Source organism: Apodemus sylvaticus, chromosome 23 (genome assembly GCF_947179515.1).
Source record: "Apodemus sylvaticus chromosome 23, mApoSyl1.1, whole genome shotgun sequence".
Taxonomy (NCBI): domain Eukaryota; kingdom Metazoa; phylum Chordata; class Mammalia; order Rodentia; family Muridae; genus Apodemus; species Apodemus sylvaticus.
In genome coordinates this window covers 7,020,889-7,039,198 of record NC_067494.1, presented here as the reverse complement: position 1 = coordinate 7,039,198, position 18,310 = coordinate 7,020,889, and the positions used below count along the sequence as shown (strand labels likewise).

The window sequence follows — 18,310 nt, the reverse complement described above, 5'->3', positions numbered from 1 at the left end:
CCATTGACATGAGATTCCGCATCTCTCAGGGATGAGCTGCTTCCATGCCTTTTTTTTTTTTTTTTTTTTTTTGGTTTTTCAAGACAGGGTTTCTCTGTGTAGCCCTGGCTGTCCTGGAACTCACTCTGTAGACCAGGCTGGCCTCGAACTCAGAAATCCGCCTGCCTCTGCCTCCCAAGTGCTGGGATTACAGGCATGCACCACCACCACCCGGCCATGACATTTTTTTTTAAATAAACTTTCCATACTCTAGTGATCTAAATGACATCGACTCAGTGGGAGACGGCCATTAAGGACATATGGACACATGGAAAGACAGACAGGCAGACAGACAGGCAGGCAGGCAAACAGACAGACAAACAGGCAGGCAGACAGGCAGGCACGTACACACGTACACACACACACACACACACACACACACACACACACACACACACACACACTGTTTTGTTTCTTAGAAGACCTTACAGAGTCATTGCCTTGTCCTTTGAGACATACGTCAACTTCACTATTCTAGACATGTTCAACCTGCTCCCCATTCCAAGACAGTGATGAGAGGACCCCTAGCTCTCACCTCCAATATGGTCATGTTCTTCTGGTTGGCAGCGGACAAGCGATTGGCACTACGAGTTTTCTCCGTGGCTTCTCTCAATAGATCCCAAGCATCATCAAGTTTGTTCTTGTACCCTGCCAGTTTCTCCTGGAGATCCTTTTCCATTACTTCATTCTGGGCTCTAGGCTCTCCAAACATCTTGTTTACTCTCTTCAGAAGTCCTTCTGCTGCCCTGCAAATACCCCCCCAGCCCAAGAATACAAAATAACATCACTGCTCATCTTAAGTCTTTTTTAATATTAAGCTAAGTTACAAGGAGATGCTAACATTAAAAAGTTAAAAAATACATGAAAACATGGCAACAAATTCACAATGCTTATCAAGGTGAATTGATATCTAATTGTGGCAGAAATTTTTATTAAAATTGAAAAATTAGTTCACTTTATTAGTAAGCTAACATTTTTAATTGTTTAGGGGGCTTGTGTCATGGTCACACTGTGACTGATAAAAGAAAACTTTATGTTGCACATGCAAAAGCAAACAGATGGAAATTCCAGCTGTCCCATCACAATGAGATACTTCCTTTGACTCTATGGGACTGTTGACAAGCTTGCTTAGTAACTGTAGATAGAACTCTCATGTTTTTGCATCCTAGCCTAATGCCATAATTTTTATCTCTATTCTTTTTTCTTATAACTCAGCAGTCTGAAAAGTCCTTGACTTCGCTTAACAGAATTTTCTAAAATGGTAAACAATGATGACATTGAGTGTGACTTTGTCATTTATTAAAGTAAGTGGTCATGTCCTCCTCCTCCTCTTTCCCTCCTTCCTCCTCCTCCTCCTCCTTTTACTTCTCCTATTTCCCCTTCTCCCTTTTCCTCTTTTCTTCTCCATCTGCTACTCCCATATTCTCTCTCCCCCCATTCCCCCTCCCTCCCCTCTTCCTTCTCCTCCTCCTCCTTGTCCTCCTCCTCCTCTTCATCTTCTTTTCCTCCTCCTCCTCCTCCTCCTCCTCCTCCTCCTCCTCCTCCTCCTCCTCCTCCTCCAATGAGACAGGGTTTCATGTACATTAAGTTGGCCTTGGACTTGTTCTGTGGCCAAGGATGATCCCGAACTTTAGATCTTCCTAGGCAGGAACACTTGATCTTAAAAGTGTTGGGATTGTACGTGTGTCATCCCGTCCATGTTACATAGTGCTGGGGATCACAATCAGACATTGTGCATACAAGCAAGCCCCTGCTAAGAAGCAAATCATATCTGCAGCCTTTTGAGTTTACTGATAGTTCAAATATTTCTTACACCAGTAATTCACAAAACAAGCCCATCAGCCTAGTTATAAAAGTAACACTCCAAAGTTCAGTTACTTATTATTTTATATATAGGCAAACATGATTTTAAAGCAAAGGGCTAACTGAAGACCTGAAAAACTGTGCTCTGCTCACCTGTGGGACAGAAACTTAGGAGACATAATAATACTGTTCACTTTTCAGACGAAAAGCTCCTAGAATGTCTACTCACACCAGCTCATCCTCAGCAACTTCCTTCTGGGTTTGAAGATCTTTACTTCTCAGTTCATTCAGCATCCGGTCAATCTCCTTCTGTAGCTCTTGCAAGTTTCTCTCTGCTGTTCTGTCTTGATGTCCCAAGGTTTCATTTAGTTTTTACAGCTTTTTCATTTACGGCTGTCGGGGGAGGAGGTAAGGGAAATATTGTAAGTTAAGTAACAAGAATGTCACATGTAAAACTGGCACCCAATACTTGGGTCTTCTCACCATGCCCAGGTTGCTCGTCCTGAGAACCAGAGTGGGTGCCAGGACAGTCAGCAAAGAAGAGAAAAAAAGTGACATAGTTCTCCAGGCTAAACTTCCTCTGAGAACATAGTGCTTAAGGCATTGTGTGTAATGGAGGGCATATAAACAAGGAACAGACTTAACCTCTCTTCTGGTAAGAGGGAAAAGTAGGAGATGGATGGTTCAACACCGTGTCACTGAACATGTAAGATCCTCTGCATTGGTGACCAGTCATATCTACCAGCTTTAGAATCCTGGGAATGGAAACACTCTAGGCTATGAACTCACTGACCTGCTCATGCATTTCTACAGCCCTGTCATGTTCAAGATTTAAAGGAGGAAAGGTTCATCAGTCTAGGGGAAATAGATTAGGCTAGAAAGATGCCTTCAGCAGCAAAGCCCATCCCAGGAGTCCGTGTTTACAGTGCAGTAAATAGGGTTTCGAGCTGTGCTCTTTGGAATATTAGGATTCTCCAGGTGCTTTGAGGACTCTACAAATGATGTCTGCTCTGCCAAGAAACTGCATGACAGGTTGGTGTTCTACACAAAATTTCATCTGGAAAAAGAATTCTCTGTCAAATAAAAGTTTAAAAACTTGGCGAATTGAAACAGTTACATAGCACTATCATTCATTTTTAGCCTCATGCTCTCTGAAGAGTTTTCTCTGGGACATTAATTTGGTGAGTTGAAGGGAGATATTTTCTCAAGTTCTTTGTCTGTTGAATATATATTTCTACAATATTACCCATGAAAATCCTCAGAGTGAAGAGTCTGGCCTACCTAAGAGCTATTTTTAAACTTTTAAAGGTATATCTGAAGACCTCCTTAAAATGTAATAAATCTTGAACTTTCCTTATTGGAGAGATTTTTTAGATTTGCACTGGGCAGAGTTCATAAGTCAGGTTCACACAGCACCAGGGTGGGCTCTGAAATGCCGTACAGTATCCAATGGCAGCAGGAGCATCTTGGAGCTTTTTAAAAGAAATGCAGATTCCCAGGCCCCACCACAGATCAGCTGAGACAAAACTTCTGGGAGTCAGGTACCTACATTCTGGCGTTTGACCAAGCCTCTCATCAGAGGCTTCTGATGCTTTCTGGGTATAAAGAACACTGGCAAGTAGAAGAAGCTGAGTCTAGCTCACCTGCTCTTTCCAAATCCCTCATCCCCTTTCCTTATAAATGAGTTCACTTAGAAAGTTGCTGCAGCCAGCACTTCTTCTTGAACATCACAGCTAAAGATAGAATGTTTATTTTCCTTCCAAAATCATGATGCAAAATTTAATTCCTACATGATAGTAAATAAAGATGGGGCCTCTGGGACCTTCTAGTGTCTTTTATATCTGTCCTTAAAGATAAATCTCTGTAGAGAAGAGTTTGGGAGGGAAAGAATGAACAGAGGAAGCCCAGGTCTCAGCTGCATCCTCTGGAATGCATGTCTCTTCTCTTCAACTGAGGTGACATGTGAAGAACTAAGGGAATTAATGGGTTATGGAAATTTCTTACACATACATCATATATGTATAAGAAAATGATATTCCATTAAGAAAGAGAACATTATTTTTATATAAGAGGCCCAAGGGTCAGAGGTCAGTGGTAGACCATTGCCCAGCATACACTGAACCCCCCAGCACTGAGCAGAAAGTCAAGCAGACAAGGTTTGATTCTTCTATTGCTTGTATAGGCAGGATGAGATTATAAACCAAAGATTAATGTGTTATTAAATTCTATTCCAAAGTATATACAGTCCTTTTCAATATCTTTCCCACAGGATTGAAAATAATTGTAAAATATATTATATGAATTGACTTTACTTATTCCAATCTTATTTCAGAAGAGGGTTTTATGCTAATGAAAACTTTTTAAATACAAGATAAAAGTCAACATAAAGGGAAATAAAAGGAAAGGAAAAATGAAAATGAGGAAAATATTTCTAGATAGAAAGGCATGCCATACTGTTTGTTCTGAAATGTCACAAATCAGCTTGAAATCATGGCAGCTGCTGATGCATACCAGAGAATAGATGTGGCCTTCTTAAGAGAAGAAGGCAGCACCCGTAAAACAACCAGTTCCTTGGAGGAAGCAAACAGACTCTCCACATTAAATCTGAAAAACTCTCTTCTGAGTTTATTAGAAATGGAATTTGTTAGTCTGTCCTGAGAAACAGCCAAGGAAGATGACTAGTATTAATTAAGTCCTGCAACAAGTCAGGACTGAATAGTAATGGGCTGATCTCTGTCCCTCACTTCTCTAACCTAGGAGAAAAATTGTAATTTACTCATGATCTGATCAAGAGTCAAGGCATAGTAGATATAAAATTACAGTTGACATAAAAATACCCTGCGGTTGAATAGAAGTTGATTATCCATAAAGAGGTCATGACTCAACGATGGAAGACACTACGTGAGATGAACAAGCCATCTATCTGAATGCCAGGTAGAACCACTCACTTTCCACAGCAACTGAGTATCACTAACAAGATAGAAAAGTGTTCCTGATTACCCCCACCACTGAGGTGTAGGACAAGGAACAAGAAGGATGGCTGTGTAGTATGATGTAGTTAACATTTAGGCAATTCCTTTTCCTCCTTGCCTTCCTTCCTCCTTACTGTCTTCCCCCCTCATCTCTTTTTTCCCTTGTTCCTCTTCCCCAAACCATTAAGCCTTTTATAGCACATCTTGTAAAGCATCTCAGCTAGAATTTACCATATTTCTGGCATAGTGTATGCAAATTTGAACTTTTATGTAATTGTAAAAACTCTATTAATTCTACCAAATACTGTCGGCTGGCAGAAATAAACCATGCTTCTAATTCCTCAGATATAACTATCCCCCAAGACACCACACCTCAGTTAGAAGATGATATGCTAGCACTACAGATGTACTCAGATCATCTGACGAAAGCATAACGTAGAAAATGAGCCATCTCTCTGCTGATTCATCAGGTCTATAGACCCACAGTTCTGGTTGAGTATCATCTTTACATTGCCCCTAATAGTGACTTAGTGCCAGTGTACAAACTGTAAGATGATACCCAGAAAACTTACGAAAAGGCCATGTTGATCAAACTACCAGCTCTCTCTTTATCTTTGAGGGAAGAGGGTAAAAGACTTACTGCAATGAAAAAAGGAAGCTGTGTTGAAACTGATGTCCACTATGCTGATGTCCTTTAGCTGTTATGTTTATGAACAAGTTGATTATGTATGCATGTATATGTGTATGTGTGTGTGCTTGTGTGTATAATGTTATTTTATTTGTGTGTGCATGTACCTTGAGTATTTGTGTGTATACCTCATGCACGCAGATGCCTTTACAGGACACTTTTCAGCTGTCTGATGTCCATGCTGGGAATCAAATTGAGTCCTCTACAAGAAGATCAAGTACTCTTAATCACTGACCCTCAGATCAAAGCTGAACTGATTTTAAAAACTGTCTCCAGGAGGCTGTTGGGCATTGAGACTTCAGACAGAAGATGAGAAAAGTTAACTTCCAGAGATCCACCTGGAGAAAAGCAGCTCTCTGTCCTACATTTGTTGTTTGGAGGCATTTTCAAATAGCATCAGTGGAAAATAATGCCTGGGGGTGGGGGAGCACACAATAGTTTTATACAATAGTATGCAGCACTGTGAGATCAACTGAGATGCTTTTTCTAGAGGAAGTAACTTGTTATGTTAAAAAAGAGCAACCTCATCTGAAAAATGATACTGCTCCACAGTGGGGAGTCAGTCATTACCAAAGATCTACTACCAGTTAGACTCTACTATGATGTTTGGCTCATATCCCCTCTATGTTTCCATATTACCAAAAGAAATAACAAAAGTCCCCAGCATTGTAGAACAATAAAGATGTTTAACTTTACACATCTTTAAAGATGTTTAGAGGCATACCAAAAAAAAAGCCATTTTTTGAACCTTCCGAATGTGCATGCATATTTAACATTTATTTCAAGAGACTGGAGAGCTGAGGGCCTCTTAGTCTGGGCTTTTGCCCAAAGAAGTGACTTCCACTTCAGTTCTCAGTCACATTGGGAGATGCCAAGAACTAATTCCTAGGGAACTCTGGACTAAATGCCAGGGAGCCTCTGGTGAACTCGGGTAGCCAAATCCAAGCACCAGATGTTCTCTTGCAACTAGTACCAAGCACTTAAAGAACCATTTTGAGAAATGAAAGAACAGTGTTTTTGTACCAAATAGAATGGTGAAACTAACTTTTAGAAAGAAAAGATGAACAAATTTTCAGTAGCTCTGGTCAGACAAAGAGCAAAGCCATGTGTTTTCAATGAATTATTTAAACATCCTAGAATTCAGTCCTATTCTACACCCATAATCATTATTTCATCAACTGTTGTGGCTCACTTAATGCTATAGGCTGTAGATTTCTGCAATTCATGACCCTGAATATCTCAACCAAAATGCTTTTTACACCTACAACTTGAAGTTAGAAATGACACCTCCTTAAAGGGGCTATTCGAATCCCCTGCAATCCCTTCTTTTAATTTTTCTTTAAGAGAAAAAAGTTAAAATACAATTTTTTAATACCTTCAGCATCCTGGACAAGTCCTTTAATGAATTCTTCCAAGGATTCTGCTCTGGTGTTGGTCCTCTCAGCATCTTGTCCTGTTTGCTCACCATCTGCTGTCACTTTGGTTGCCTAATGATCCAAATTTAGGAAAAGCATAATTAATAGAGATGATAAAGTTAGAGCTAGATAAGCTCCCTCTGGCTAAATTTTCTTTCAAATTTTATTTTGAGCCAAATGCAATCGATGAATTATTGATCAGATGTACTGGCAATGATACCCTGTGCTCAAGTATACAATTAAACTTTATGACTGTTTCCATTAAATGGAGATCAGAGAGCTGTCTTTGGTCCTATTAAAGTCCCTTTTATAGGCAGTGACACAGGAGTGTTAAAATATAGTTATTTAGAAGTATATCTTCAAGGTTCCAATGCCAAAGTCTTTAATGGAATCCCAGCCTCCACATGTTGCCGTTTTCTCTGGATTTTATTTTCTGAAACCATGTGGTATGCAGCAATGACCTCTTGAGGGAGGAACTGGCCATCTGTCTCAATAAGCTTGATTCTATGGATTCAGTTTAGATCAATACGTTAATTAAAAAACACAGAGGGCGGGGAGTACTTAGCTCCTCAGCAGTAAATGCTGTTTTGTAACCCTCCAAAGATGCCAGTAAAACATTAGGGCAGAATTAATACTTGCTTTCCCATATGATATCACAAGAAGTAATCGCAGAATCATACGCCACGATCAACAAAAGGAAACGGAAGCCCCAAGACAGCTCTCCCTTCCAATGCATAGCCTGAAACATAGTCCTTGGTGCTCACACTGGACATTCCTCGGATGCAATGGGATGGATTTTTGTTCAATGCAAATATGGCATAGTGAAATACAAACAGAATGAATGACGTTAAGTATTTCTTTAAAAAAATACAAGGTTTCTGTCACAATAGCTTAAGCTTTGGTACTCAATGCAATAGGACTTCCCTTTTGTTCAAAAGATGCCAGTAATCTAGTTTGACTGAATCAAAGAATAAAAAGTGCCTTTGAATGATATTCCATGATGTTCAGGTTTGCATCATTGTAGCAATCTACAGCAGTGGTTTTCAACTTGTGGGTCATGACATCTTTGGGGGGGGGGCAAACAATCCTTTTGAAGGTCAAATGATTTTTTTTCCACAGGGATTACCTAAGATCATCCTGCATGCCATACATTTCCATTAAGATTCATAATAGTGGCAAAATTACAGTTATAAAATAGCAACAAAATAATTTATGGTTGGGGGAGTCACCACAACATGAACAACTGTATTAAAGGGTCACAACATTGGGAAAGTTGAGAACCACTGACCGGTCTAGCATCAGAATGTTCTCATTCTAGGAATGACCAGAGAATTAATGTTTTTTTTTTTTTTATAAATATACAAGTGGATTTAAATAACAAATGTTTATTTGGCCAGCACAACACATGGCACAGGAGATGCCACAGGAATTGATCTGCATTTTTTTCTCTAGCCTAAGCCCCAGCCCCATTGCAAAAGGAGTCAGTAATAGGTTGAAGTCATGTGGAACCTGAATTCCTGCTATTGTTACCCAGTTTTTAAATTTGCAAGTATTAACATCACAAGGATGAAAAGGGAAGAATCCATTGCAACCATCTAAATCTCTTGTTTGTAGCAGGCAGCAAAGACTTGGAGAATACTAGCCAAGCACTTGATGCTCTGACTTATTCTGAAATAATAATAATGGGATTATTTTTTCTTTAGATTTTTGACAATTCTTTTTAGAAGTAAACTATGCATATAATTTCTAAGTATCTGAATTACCTGCTTCCATGGCAATTGTTACAAGTGTGTCCCAGTAATTTCTTTCAGATCAGTGTTCTCTAGCTATTTATACTCATGGCTTAGATGGGTCAAATAATTTTACACATACATACATACACATACACACACACACACTTCTTCAATGTTACTTTTTATTGCTAACTAGGCTAAAAAAATCAAGATATTGACAACCTGAAATAACTTAGAGGTTTCTGTAATGTAAACTGTGTCCTGATTCTGCCCCCCATGACCCCTTTTATATGTCACTGAATACCATCATGGAATTGGTCTACAACATCTTTCAACATCTTATGAATAAATGTATCTACCAGCACCAGTATATCTTACTATACAAAAAAATATACTTTTTGACTTAAAGTTTAGTTTTTGCCTTAACAATATCTTTTATATATTACCAGTAGAGTTACACCATCAGGTTCACTAATCCTTAAGAATTTAATACCTCTAATCTTTTTTTAAATAATTTTTTTATTATATGAGTACACCATTGTCTTCACACACACTGGAAGAGGGCATCGGATCCCATTACAGATGGTTGTGAGCCACCATGTGGTTACTGGGAATTGAACTCAGGACCTCTGGAAGAGCAACTGGTGCTCTTAACCACTGAACCATCTCTCCAGCCCCACCTCTAATATTTTAAAACATTTATCATTGTGCCCTCTCTTATATTTCGATGGCCAAGAACATATCCATTGTGCTTCTCTCTTGAGCTATTGCATTTACAGAGTATTATGTAAGCAACTTCATCAGCAAACACTTTAGGTTCACATCCTGTCAGCACTCCAGTGTCATCTTGGGTGAGAAACAGGTTTACAAAGGTAATGGCTAAAGAAAATCCATGGCTACCCTTAGGCATGTCACATAAGCCAAGAATTCTTCTTCTTCGGAGCCTCTTGTTTCTTATTGTCTCTACCCAGAATGAGTTCCTCCAATCCCTTTCAGAGACTTTGCTTCATTCATCCGGCCCCTTTCCAGTTTTCTTCTTCTAAGAATGGCCATTGACAGGACTTTTAACTAAGTCTCCACAGTGCAGCATATTTTAGAACCACACTAGTATAGTGAATAAATAACTGATTGACCCACTTCTGGACTTCCCCTCTTCTCTAAAACATAAATACCTGAGGGCAGGTTGTAGCCTGCTGTATTCATCTGTCTGCCTGTCTGTCTCTGTCTCTCTGTCTCTGTCTCTGTCTCTGTCTCTGTCTCTCTCTCTCTCTCTCTCTCTCTCTCTCTCTCTCTCTCTCTCTCAGTATGGTGCCTATCTTAAAATAGTCCCTGCATTCAGTTAAATGGGCCTCAAAACAGTTTTCCTCACAAACCCCATCAGAGCTGTGAGATAATTTGCTGTGTCTGTCTAATTTCCACTGTCAGGTGCTAGCGATTCTGTTTCACTTTCTTTATTCCTGAGCGAGCCTGTCATAGTCTATGGCAAACTACAGGGCGTCTAAAATGTTGGATGACTGGCTGGTATAAAAATAATCAAACCAGCCACCCTTCTGAAGTGCTAAAGCCTGCTGGAAGGATCCAGTGCCATTTAGACTGACCATATGCCTGGTGCTACGCTTGCCAGGGAATGTGGACAGCGGAACAGGTTTCTGGGCATTTCTCATTGCGCACATGAAGCAACTACTTGTGAACTGCAGCTGAGGACTTGGGAGGAGAGCCAGGCAAGAGGCCCTCCATTTGCAGGGACAGTACACACTCTCTCAAAACCTCTTGGTAACTTCACATTCTGATGTTACATGAGGATGGTGAAGATGGGGGGCAGGTTCAGCAGAATTGGAATCCTCAAATCCTGTTTGAGGCTTCCTTAGGATGAGTCTCTTTGGCACATATAATAACTTTCTCTCTCTGGCATCAAGTCCACTGGCTTGGGTAGACAGCCTGTGCTAGACTTTGCATTCAGTGCAGACTCACTAGAACTTAATAGCACTTTCCATCCCAGCAACCTTCTTTCCCCAGGAGATGCCCCAGAACTGGTCCCAATTTCTACAGGGTGCAAATGGAAGCATGGGAGGCTTAATGCTCTACTTGGAATCGCGGATACAGAGCTGAGGGGGGAAACCCCACAGATTTATTGATTTTATTTTAAGTCCGTGCCAAGTGATATTGCATATCTAGCTAATATCCAGGTATATGAGAAAGATACACAGAAAAACAGAACAACTGAAATGGGAAGAGACCACGGTTGACATGAAGTGTACTTAAAAGTATTTGATAAATCAACACACATCACAGTTCACACCAGAACATCCCTTAGATATAGATATTTTAAATCATGTTATTTTATTATGCTGTAGCTAGGTCATCATCCGGTCCAAAGGGCCCCAGAAGAATCCCATGAAGGAAGTCTTCTACAAATGCTCTGTCACCTAGGGCAGTGGACATTGGCAGAGGAGCCACTTAGGGTCATGTCTGCCTTTGAATGCTAGGACTGTGTCTTGCCTGTGTCTATTCCTAAGATTACCAGGCACCATCCTTCCTTCTAGACATCATCATTCCTGACAAATGGCAGGGTGTACAGAAAGAACACGTTCACCCAGGACAGGCTGTTGGTAATACTATTGATGAAGCTAAATATCAGCGGATAGGAGCTGCCTAAAGGATTCAGCCTGGGTGTTCTTTTGTTTTGGAAAATTGCCATTCCTGTCTCTGAGCCACCCTCCCTCTTCACTATGGTCAATATCTTTTAATTATCCAAACATCTTTTATCATCTTTGATCTTTTTATTTCTATATCCCCATACACATACTGCAATCTTTCCAGTGCTCCTATATAAAAATGCTTTATTCACCAAAACACCTCTTTAACCTCTTGATTATCTTTTGAAAATATTATGCTCACTCAACTGGACTATTTTTCCCTGGTTTTTAGATTTTGTTGATTTATTTCAGAGTATTGAGATCCAGACAGCATGCTTGACCACCACGCTGACATTAATTTGCTTCTGAATAGTGTAGCTTTTACTTCCCTGTGGTAGCTCAAGCAGGTCTCACCATGTCTCTTAAAATTTGCAAATAATTTTCTTGTTTGGATATTACTAACGTCTTACATTGCAGGCTTCTCTATGTTAAAATAAGAACCTAATGGAGCAAATCTAACTATCGAATAGACAACATTGCCTAAATGCCATCTGCTTTTGAATCTGCTGGCTCATATGGGTTCTTGATATAATCAAATTTCAGATTTAATCATTTACACGATATTTCCAAGGGTCATTTCTTAGATACTACCTGTGCTGTGTATCTAAGTGATATACTCCCCAGGCAAGCTGTTGGGCCAACAACACACAGGGAAAGACATGGGAAGCTGTTACCTGACCCTGTGGAAGGACAGGGGAGACATTTCTAAAGGAAGGCCTTTCTGAATATGTCCAATGTCCATTTTCAAATGTGCAAACCAAGCAACATGATGTGTGACATCCCACATCCCTTTATAAACACAGGAAGAAAAGCAAACTGCATTGATGACAGCAAGCTCAACTTTAACTTCTGAAAACCATAAACAAGGCAGCACAGCCATGTGACACGACCGGCCCTGAAAAATGGAAAGACTAGCTTTTGTCACTTTGCAAGTGCTTCATCTTCACTTAAGCCTGATTCTCAATAGACGGTAAAAGACAACGTAAATGGAGCAGAATTTCGCTTTTTAGACCGTGTCTTAGTCAGGGTTTCTATTCCTGCACAAACATCATGACCAAGAAGCAAGTTGGGGAGGAAAGGGTTTATTGAGCTTATACTTCCATGCTGCTGTTCATCACTAAAGGAAGTCAGGACTGGAACTCAAGCAGGTCAGGAAGCAGGAGCTGATACAGAGGCCATGCAGGGATGTTTCTTACTGGCTTGCTTCTCCTGGCTTGCTCAGCCTGCTCTCTTAGAACCCAAGAGCACCAGCCCAAAGGTGGAACCACCCACAAGGGGCCCTCACCACTTCATCACTAATGGAGAAAATGCCCCCCAGCTGGATCTCATGGAGGCACTTCCCCAACTGAAGATCCTTTCTCTGTGATCACTCCAGCCTGTGTCAAGTTGACACACAAAACCAGCCAGTAGAGACTGTTTATAGCACTGTCTTCTCACAGACTATGAAGCACGAGGGAGGCAGCTTTTAAAGAACCTAGCTAACTTAATATGAGTGCTGCCTCATTTCAATACAGTTTTAAAGAAATTCAAAGTCAGTGCTAATTTTTGATTCATGTATGTTTCTTGTAGCTACTCTGAGGCTAATCTTTTTAGCCAGACTAGTAGGGAAATAGTTTTCTCCTTTTAAAATGAGCTCCAAATATGTAAGGTGAAAAGGCAAAAGGCAGGTGTTAGTTATAACACCCATGCATGCAGAGTGAATACACATGCGTTTTAAACAATATATGACTACCAGTCAGAGGAATGGAAGCTTTAGCTGTGAGGAAACTTTGGAAGATGGTGAATCTCAACATTACCTGATGTCAGAATCATCTGACACATTCATAAAAATCCCAGCATCATGATTCCTAAGAGCCTGGGCCCTGACCCAGGTATATTCCATGATGAAACTCTAGTCCACGACAGCAGGTATTGGAGAACAGGAAGTTGTGGCTATTGCATGAGTCGTCAGGCTCTGGCCCAATCTCAGGACTCCTTGCTTATTCACTCTTTGTGTAGCCTGGATACTCAAGTCCTCTACCTCTCCGCTTATGGTTTCATGCTTCTAAAGGGTTTGGACTTTCCAGCATCTTGACAACCTGCAGACTATTGTTAGCTACAATAACTAAGGATGTGTGATTCCTACATGAAGCAGGGTACTGCAGAAGTGGTCCTGGAATGGTAAAGCACTAACTAGAAACTAAAGAAGATGGAATAAAGTTACGTCTCATTCAAATAGCCCGTCAGATACACTGCAGTAACAGAAGACCTTGGGGGGAATCCTGGAACTACTTTTCTGACTTCTGAAAAAAAATCAAAAGGAAAGTATATAAAATATAAGATTGATTTTAAAAATTAACATTGGAATTAAGTACAAGTGGATCATATACTTAAGTGTAAAATGAAAAACTACAAAGTTACCAAAAGGTAAGACAAGAAGAAAGCAGCAGTAGCAGCAGCAGCAGCAACAACAACAACAGCAACAACAACAACAACAACAGCAGTAGCAGCAGCAGCAGCAGCAACATCATGAAACCCAGACATCCCTGGGTGATGACGATGAGTTCTGGGTAAAAATGCCAGATATACACTCATGAAAATCAAACAAAGAGCAAAAACAAACCGATACACTAGACTACATTAGAATGAGAAATTCCTGCACCTTTAAGAAAAATAATGAGAAAATAAGCCACAGAGTAGAAAACAATGACCCAATAGAAACCAATTACAAGAACTTTTAAAATTTAACCAAGAGACAGGTTGGGGAGATGGCTAAGTGGGTAAGGTGCCTGCTTCACAGCCATAAAGTCATGAGTGTCCAGGTCAAGCTGAGCATAACATTCTGCCTCTTCGACGGCCCAACTCTCCAAACCTATCAAAGCCAAAATCCACTAGAGAAGTGGAATGACAGAATCTCCCACTCAGTGCTGGGAATTCAGAATGTTATACCTAGTTCGGAAGACACGGAACCTTTCTTATGATTCTGAACATGCTTGTAGAAGAAACACTCCAGCAGTTAGGTTGCTCGTTGCTTCCTCAAACAAGGGCCATGTCTACACAAAAATCCGTACAGAGATTTTTTTTTTTACAATGGATTTATTCACAGTTCTAAAACTTGGGAGCAGTCAAGACATCCTTCATTAAGCATGTGGAGAAATCAGCTGCGGTGTGTGAAGGGAGTGTTCAGAGTGAGAAAGTACTGCGCTCTTAAGCCACGGAAAGATGGGGGTGTGAAGAATCCAGGCAAAAGAAGTCAGACTGAAAATGCTGTATTTTGTTTTCCCAGTCACGTGACGTCCTGGCCAAGAGGACATGACAGAGAGACCCTAGGTAGAGAAACTATTCTGTAGTACACGATCATGTTGGATCCTGGCTTTCTATGCTTATGTGCAATGGCAAGAGTTAACAGAAAAACAGGTGACAGACCTTGGAGAATAATCACGTAACACTGCAGGCTCACAGGCAGCAGCAAATATCTCGTTCTAGTTGGGCAGGTGAACAGTGGAGTCGTTATGAGTGGAGGCAGGGTTAACAGGGCCGGTCTGAAGGTGTGTATAGACTCTCTGCACTCTCCAAGTTTGCTCTGAGAGTTTAACTTTCTTAAAAGGCTTCTAAAAATAATACAAATTTAGTCTGCTGAAAAGAGAAAAAAAAAAGCTGTGGGCTGAGACACAAAAGGGATCTGACATCTGTAGTGAAACAGTCCCGTGATGTGCGATTCTAGACTAAGATTAGGCTACACAGGTTCGGGAGGAACTGTGGCAGCTTCACTTGCAGGCTATCTGTAGGTCTACCATTGGACTTGCAAGAGTGACCCCCAGTAATCAACTCCTGGGTAAGCGACATGCTGTCTGTTTCATGACTTTTTCTCCTAATGGTTCCTGACCACATTAAACTGTTACAGTTTTAGTCATTTTTTTTGTGTGTGTGCTTTTGTTCATATATTTCATGCTTTTTTATGTATTTGCATGCAGTTACATCATTCTGCATACACTTAAACACACACACACACACATACACACACACACACACACACGTCCACACACATTCATGACTAAAAGCTCCAGCAGGGTCGATAGAGCCTCGTTAATATTTTTCATACACATTTTCATCTGTTTGCCCTTAACCTGGGCAAACAGAAGGAAATGACTTGAACTGAACTGACTTCACTAAACTCTCTTATTCATGCAACAAGTCAAACATTCCCAGTTAAAGCTAAACCAGTGTAAGGTTTACTAACTTCAGGCAGAGGCTTTGCTCTGTCTTCTTGTTGTGCCTGGGTGAGCCGAGCCTCTGAACAGGGATTGCCAGTGGGATTTGGAACCTCAGGACTGATGTTCATCAATATGTGCTTAGAAGCCATTTAATTTTCCTGTGGAAGTTTCCCTGATCCAGTAGCAGATATTGTGGAAAGTTCAGGAACAGTGACAATCTGGAGCTGGATCCTGTTCTGGACTACCAGACTTTTAGCAACTTGTAAAGCCATCGTTAATTTATTCCCTGTTAAGCCTTTCTTTAAATAGACTAGGTACTCTCCAAGGATATTCTAACTCCAACGTTCTTTGTCATTTAAATCGCCTGGCTCCTAGGTTGCAAGCCAGTCTCCGTGTTCATACATTTTTCTATCCACAAGATGGCAGACTTTATGCTGTTTTCCCCTCCCTCCACTGGTAAAAAGGACCTTCTTGCAGTTTTGACAATTTAGCCTAACCAATTGCTGGGAAAAGTCTCCTAGAAGCAGCATGGATTTTTACATCCTGACTCTATATGGTGTCTTAAATGCTCCAGATTTTGACAGTAAAGATTTCATTTTGTAAGTAGGAGTACTGCTTGAGACTGAATTTCCACAAAAATATAGAAACTCCATGAGGTTTAAAGACAGAACAAGGATTTTCCTCTGTTTTTCTTTTCCTTTACCCAATCAAGGGCAGAGTTTTTGATACCTAGGATTGATTAAAAGAAAAAACAACTTTTACAATGGAGTCTACTAGATAGGGTCCTCACAGTATGTAGCCAGCCTTAACCTTTTCCCCTGACCAACGTCAAGTAGTCAAGTATGTCGACCCTGTTTATTGATTTATTGTTTGTGCATTTGGAGAAGACTACAGGGAAATAAAACAGTCCTTTGAAGAAGAATTAGCCAGCCCTTATTCCTGGAGTCCATGAAAAAATCGTGAATTAGAAAGAAGATTTCAGGGCGTGAGTGTTGTTAGCTGTAACTTGAAGGCAACCAGTTCCCTAAGATGTGTGCGCTTTAGGGACATCCATGGCTTTTCCAACTCACCCTGGTCAGAAGCTCATTCATTTCCATCACGAGAGTGTTCACGCTGCCCTCTGCCAACTGAATGAGCCTCTCCGGTGCCCGCTGCGGTGAGAGCAGGTGCTGGAAAAGATTTCAGACCATATACATCTTAGTAAATGGCTTGGCCGTCATCCTAGGGTCAACACAGAGCACATTTTTTTACCCTGTAAACACCAAATACTTAGCACTTCTACCCTCAATAAAACAGAAACTACTTACTGTAAGTGGGCAGTTAACTCACAGACTGCCAAGCCAGAGATGTAGGTAAATATTAAGACTTGCTGTACTTTATTGAGAAATTAGAATGCACTAAAGTTTTTGATTGTTTATCCTTCCCCCACCCCATTAATGTCTTATAAAAACTCTGTGAGATAAAGTTACCCCATTTTCTGAATGAGCACATGTTGACTGCAGAGAGTTTTTAACAAAGGCTCATAAGCTGGTACTGAGTTGAGTTTAAAACGATCTTTGCATTTGTCAAGGCAATCAGTGTAGCCGCAGTTTACAAGCAAGAAAGAGCAGCCCCTGCTACAAGGACCTTGCTTGCTAGGCTGGTCCTGCTGTTAAAGATCGGAAGGAGCTGGCTTCATACACACAGCTGTGCCAGATTCCGCCACAATCTACGGGATACTATTTTTAGACAGGGTTGCTGTGAGAGTAATAAATATAATGAAAATTAGGCTGCCCTGCAAGCTTGTCAAAGGGTAGACATCTCCACATCCTTGTACATATCAAAAAATACACCCCACCCCCCATTTCATAACTAAATAGGAGGGTCACTGTTCCTCATTAATCATAACTTTATTACTCTGCATTTCTTTTCTAGCTAAAGATTCGCTAGAATTTACCATTAGGGCTTTATTCCCACTTTCTAATGGTTCAATTGACTACCAGCTACTGCATTTAGGAACCCAGTCCATCATGGAGGCCAAGTACAAGTCTCAAGATCATCTGTCATTCTTTATGCCCTCTCATGGAAATGCTTCTCAGTTCCCCCATGTGGCTCTATGACAATGAAGGCAATCAGTTAATAGGTCCAGCTGTGGCCATCACGTGGTAGACATGATGTCCTGGTAGAGCTGATAAGAACTTGAGAATCATAACACTATAAAATACATAGTTTCTCAAATGCTATAAATTACCAAGATAGGATCCTAAGTTTTCAAATAATAGATAAATTATGGGAAAAGAATATAGATAAAAATGAAGAAAAGACTGGAATTTCAGAACTGTCAAGGTCACTTTCATAAACTCTAAGACATAAGGAAGAGCACGACAGAAGCCTTTGCTACTAATGATGCTCATGGGTAGATCCTCTCAGAGACTGCCGTCAGGAACCTTCTTGTTATCCACTGACTACATGTTACTTTTAAAAAAATGTTGATGTCCAACTGAAATATTTGATTTTCTAATCCATTTCCTAGTCTGTATTCTTTCTATAAGTGTGGAAAATCACTGGTCAGCCTCCTTCCCATGAAGTATTTATGTCTGAATGTGAGACGTGCAGTAAGCAGGTTTGCAGCCTCGCTGTCAATGTTTTCCTTTCTATTGCCCTGTCCTCTAGAGTTTCAGCCTTATCTCTCCCAAGCAGGCCTGACTTCTAATGTGTGCTGACAGGTCCAGTGCAGATCTGTGTCTCATGTAGGTGGCTCTCCTAGGCAAGAACCAGTGGGAAGAGCCTGG

General features: G+C 40.6%; 1 protein-coding gene across 1 annotated transcript in view; it reads right to left on the bottom strand.

Annotated features, from left to right (window-relative positions):
• Lama2 (laminin subunit alpha 2) overlaps window positions 1-18,310 on the bottom strand; it is a 606,823-nt gene that overhangs the window by 123,874 nt on the left and 464,639 nt on the right. Inside the window, 5 exon segments of the mRNA XM_052169299.1 lie at window positions 575-785; window positions 2,072-2,214; window positions 2,216-2,235; window positions 6,878-6,989; window positions 16,610-16,708. Coding sequence (XP_052025259.1) covers window positions 575-785; window positions 2,072-2,214; window positions 2,216-2,235; window positions 6,878-6,989; window positions 16,610-16,708 — 585 coding nt within the window.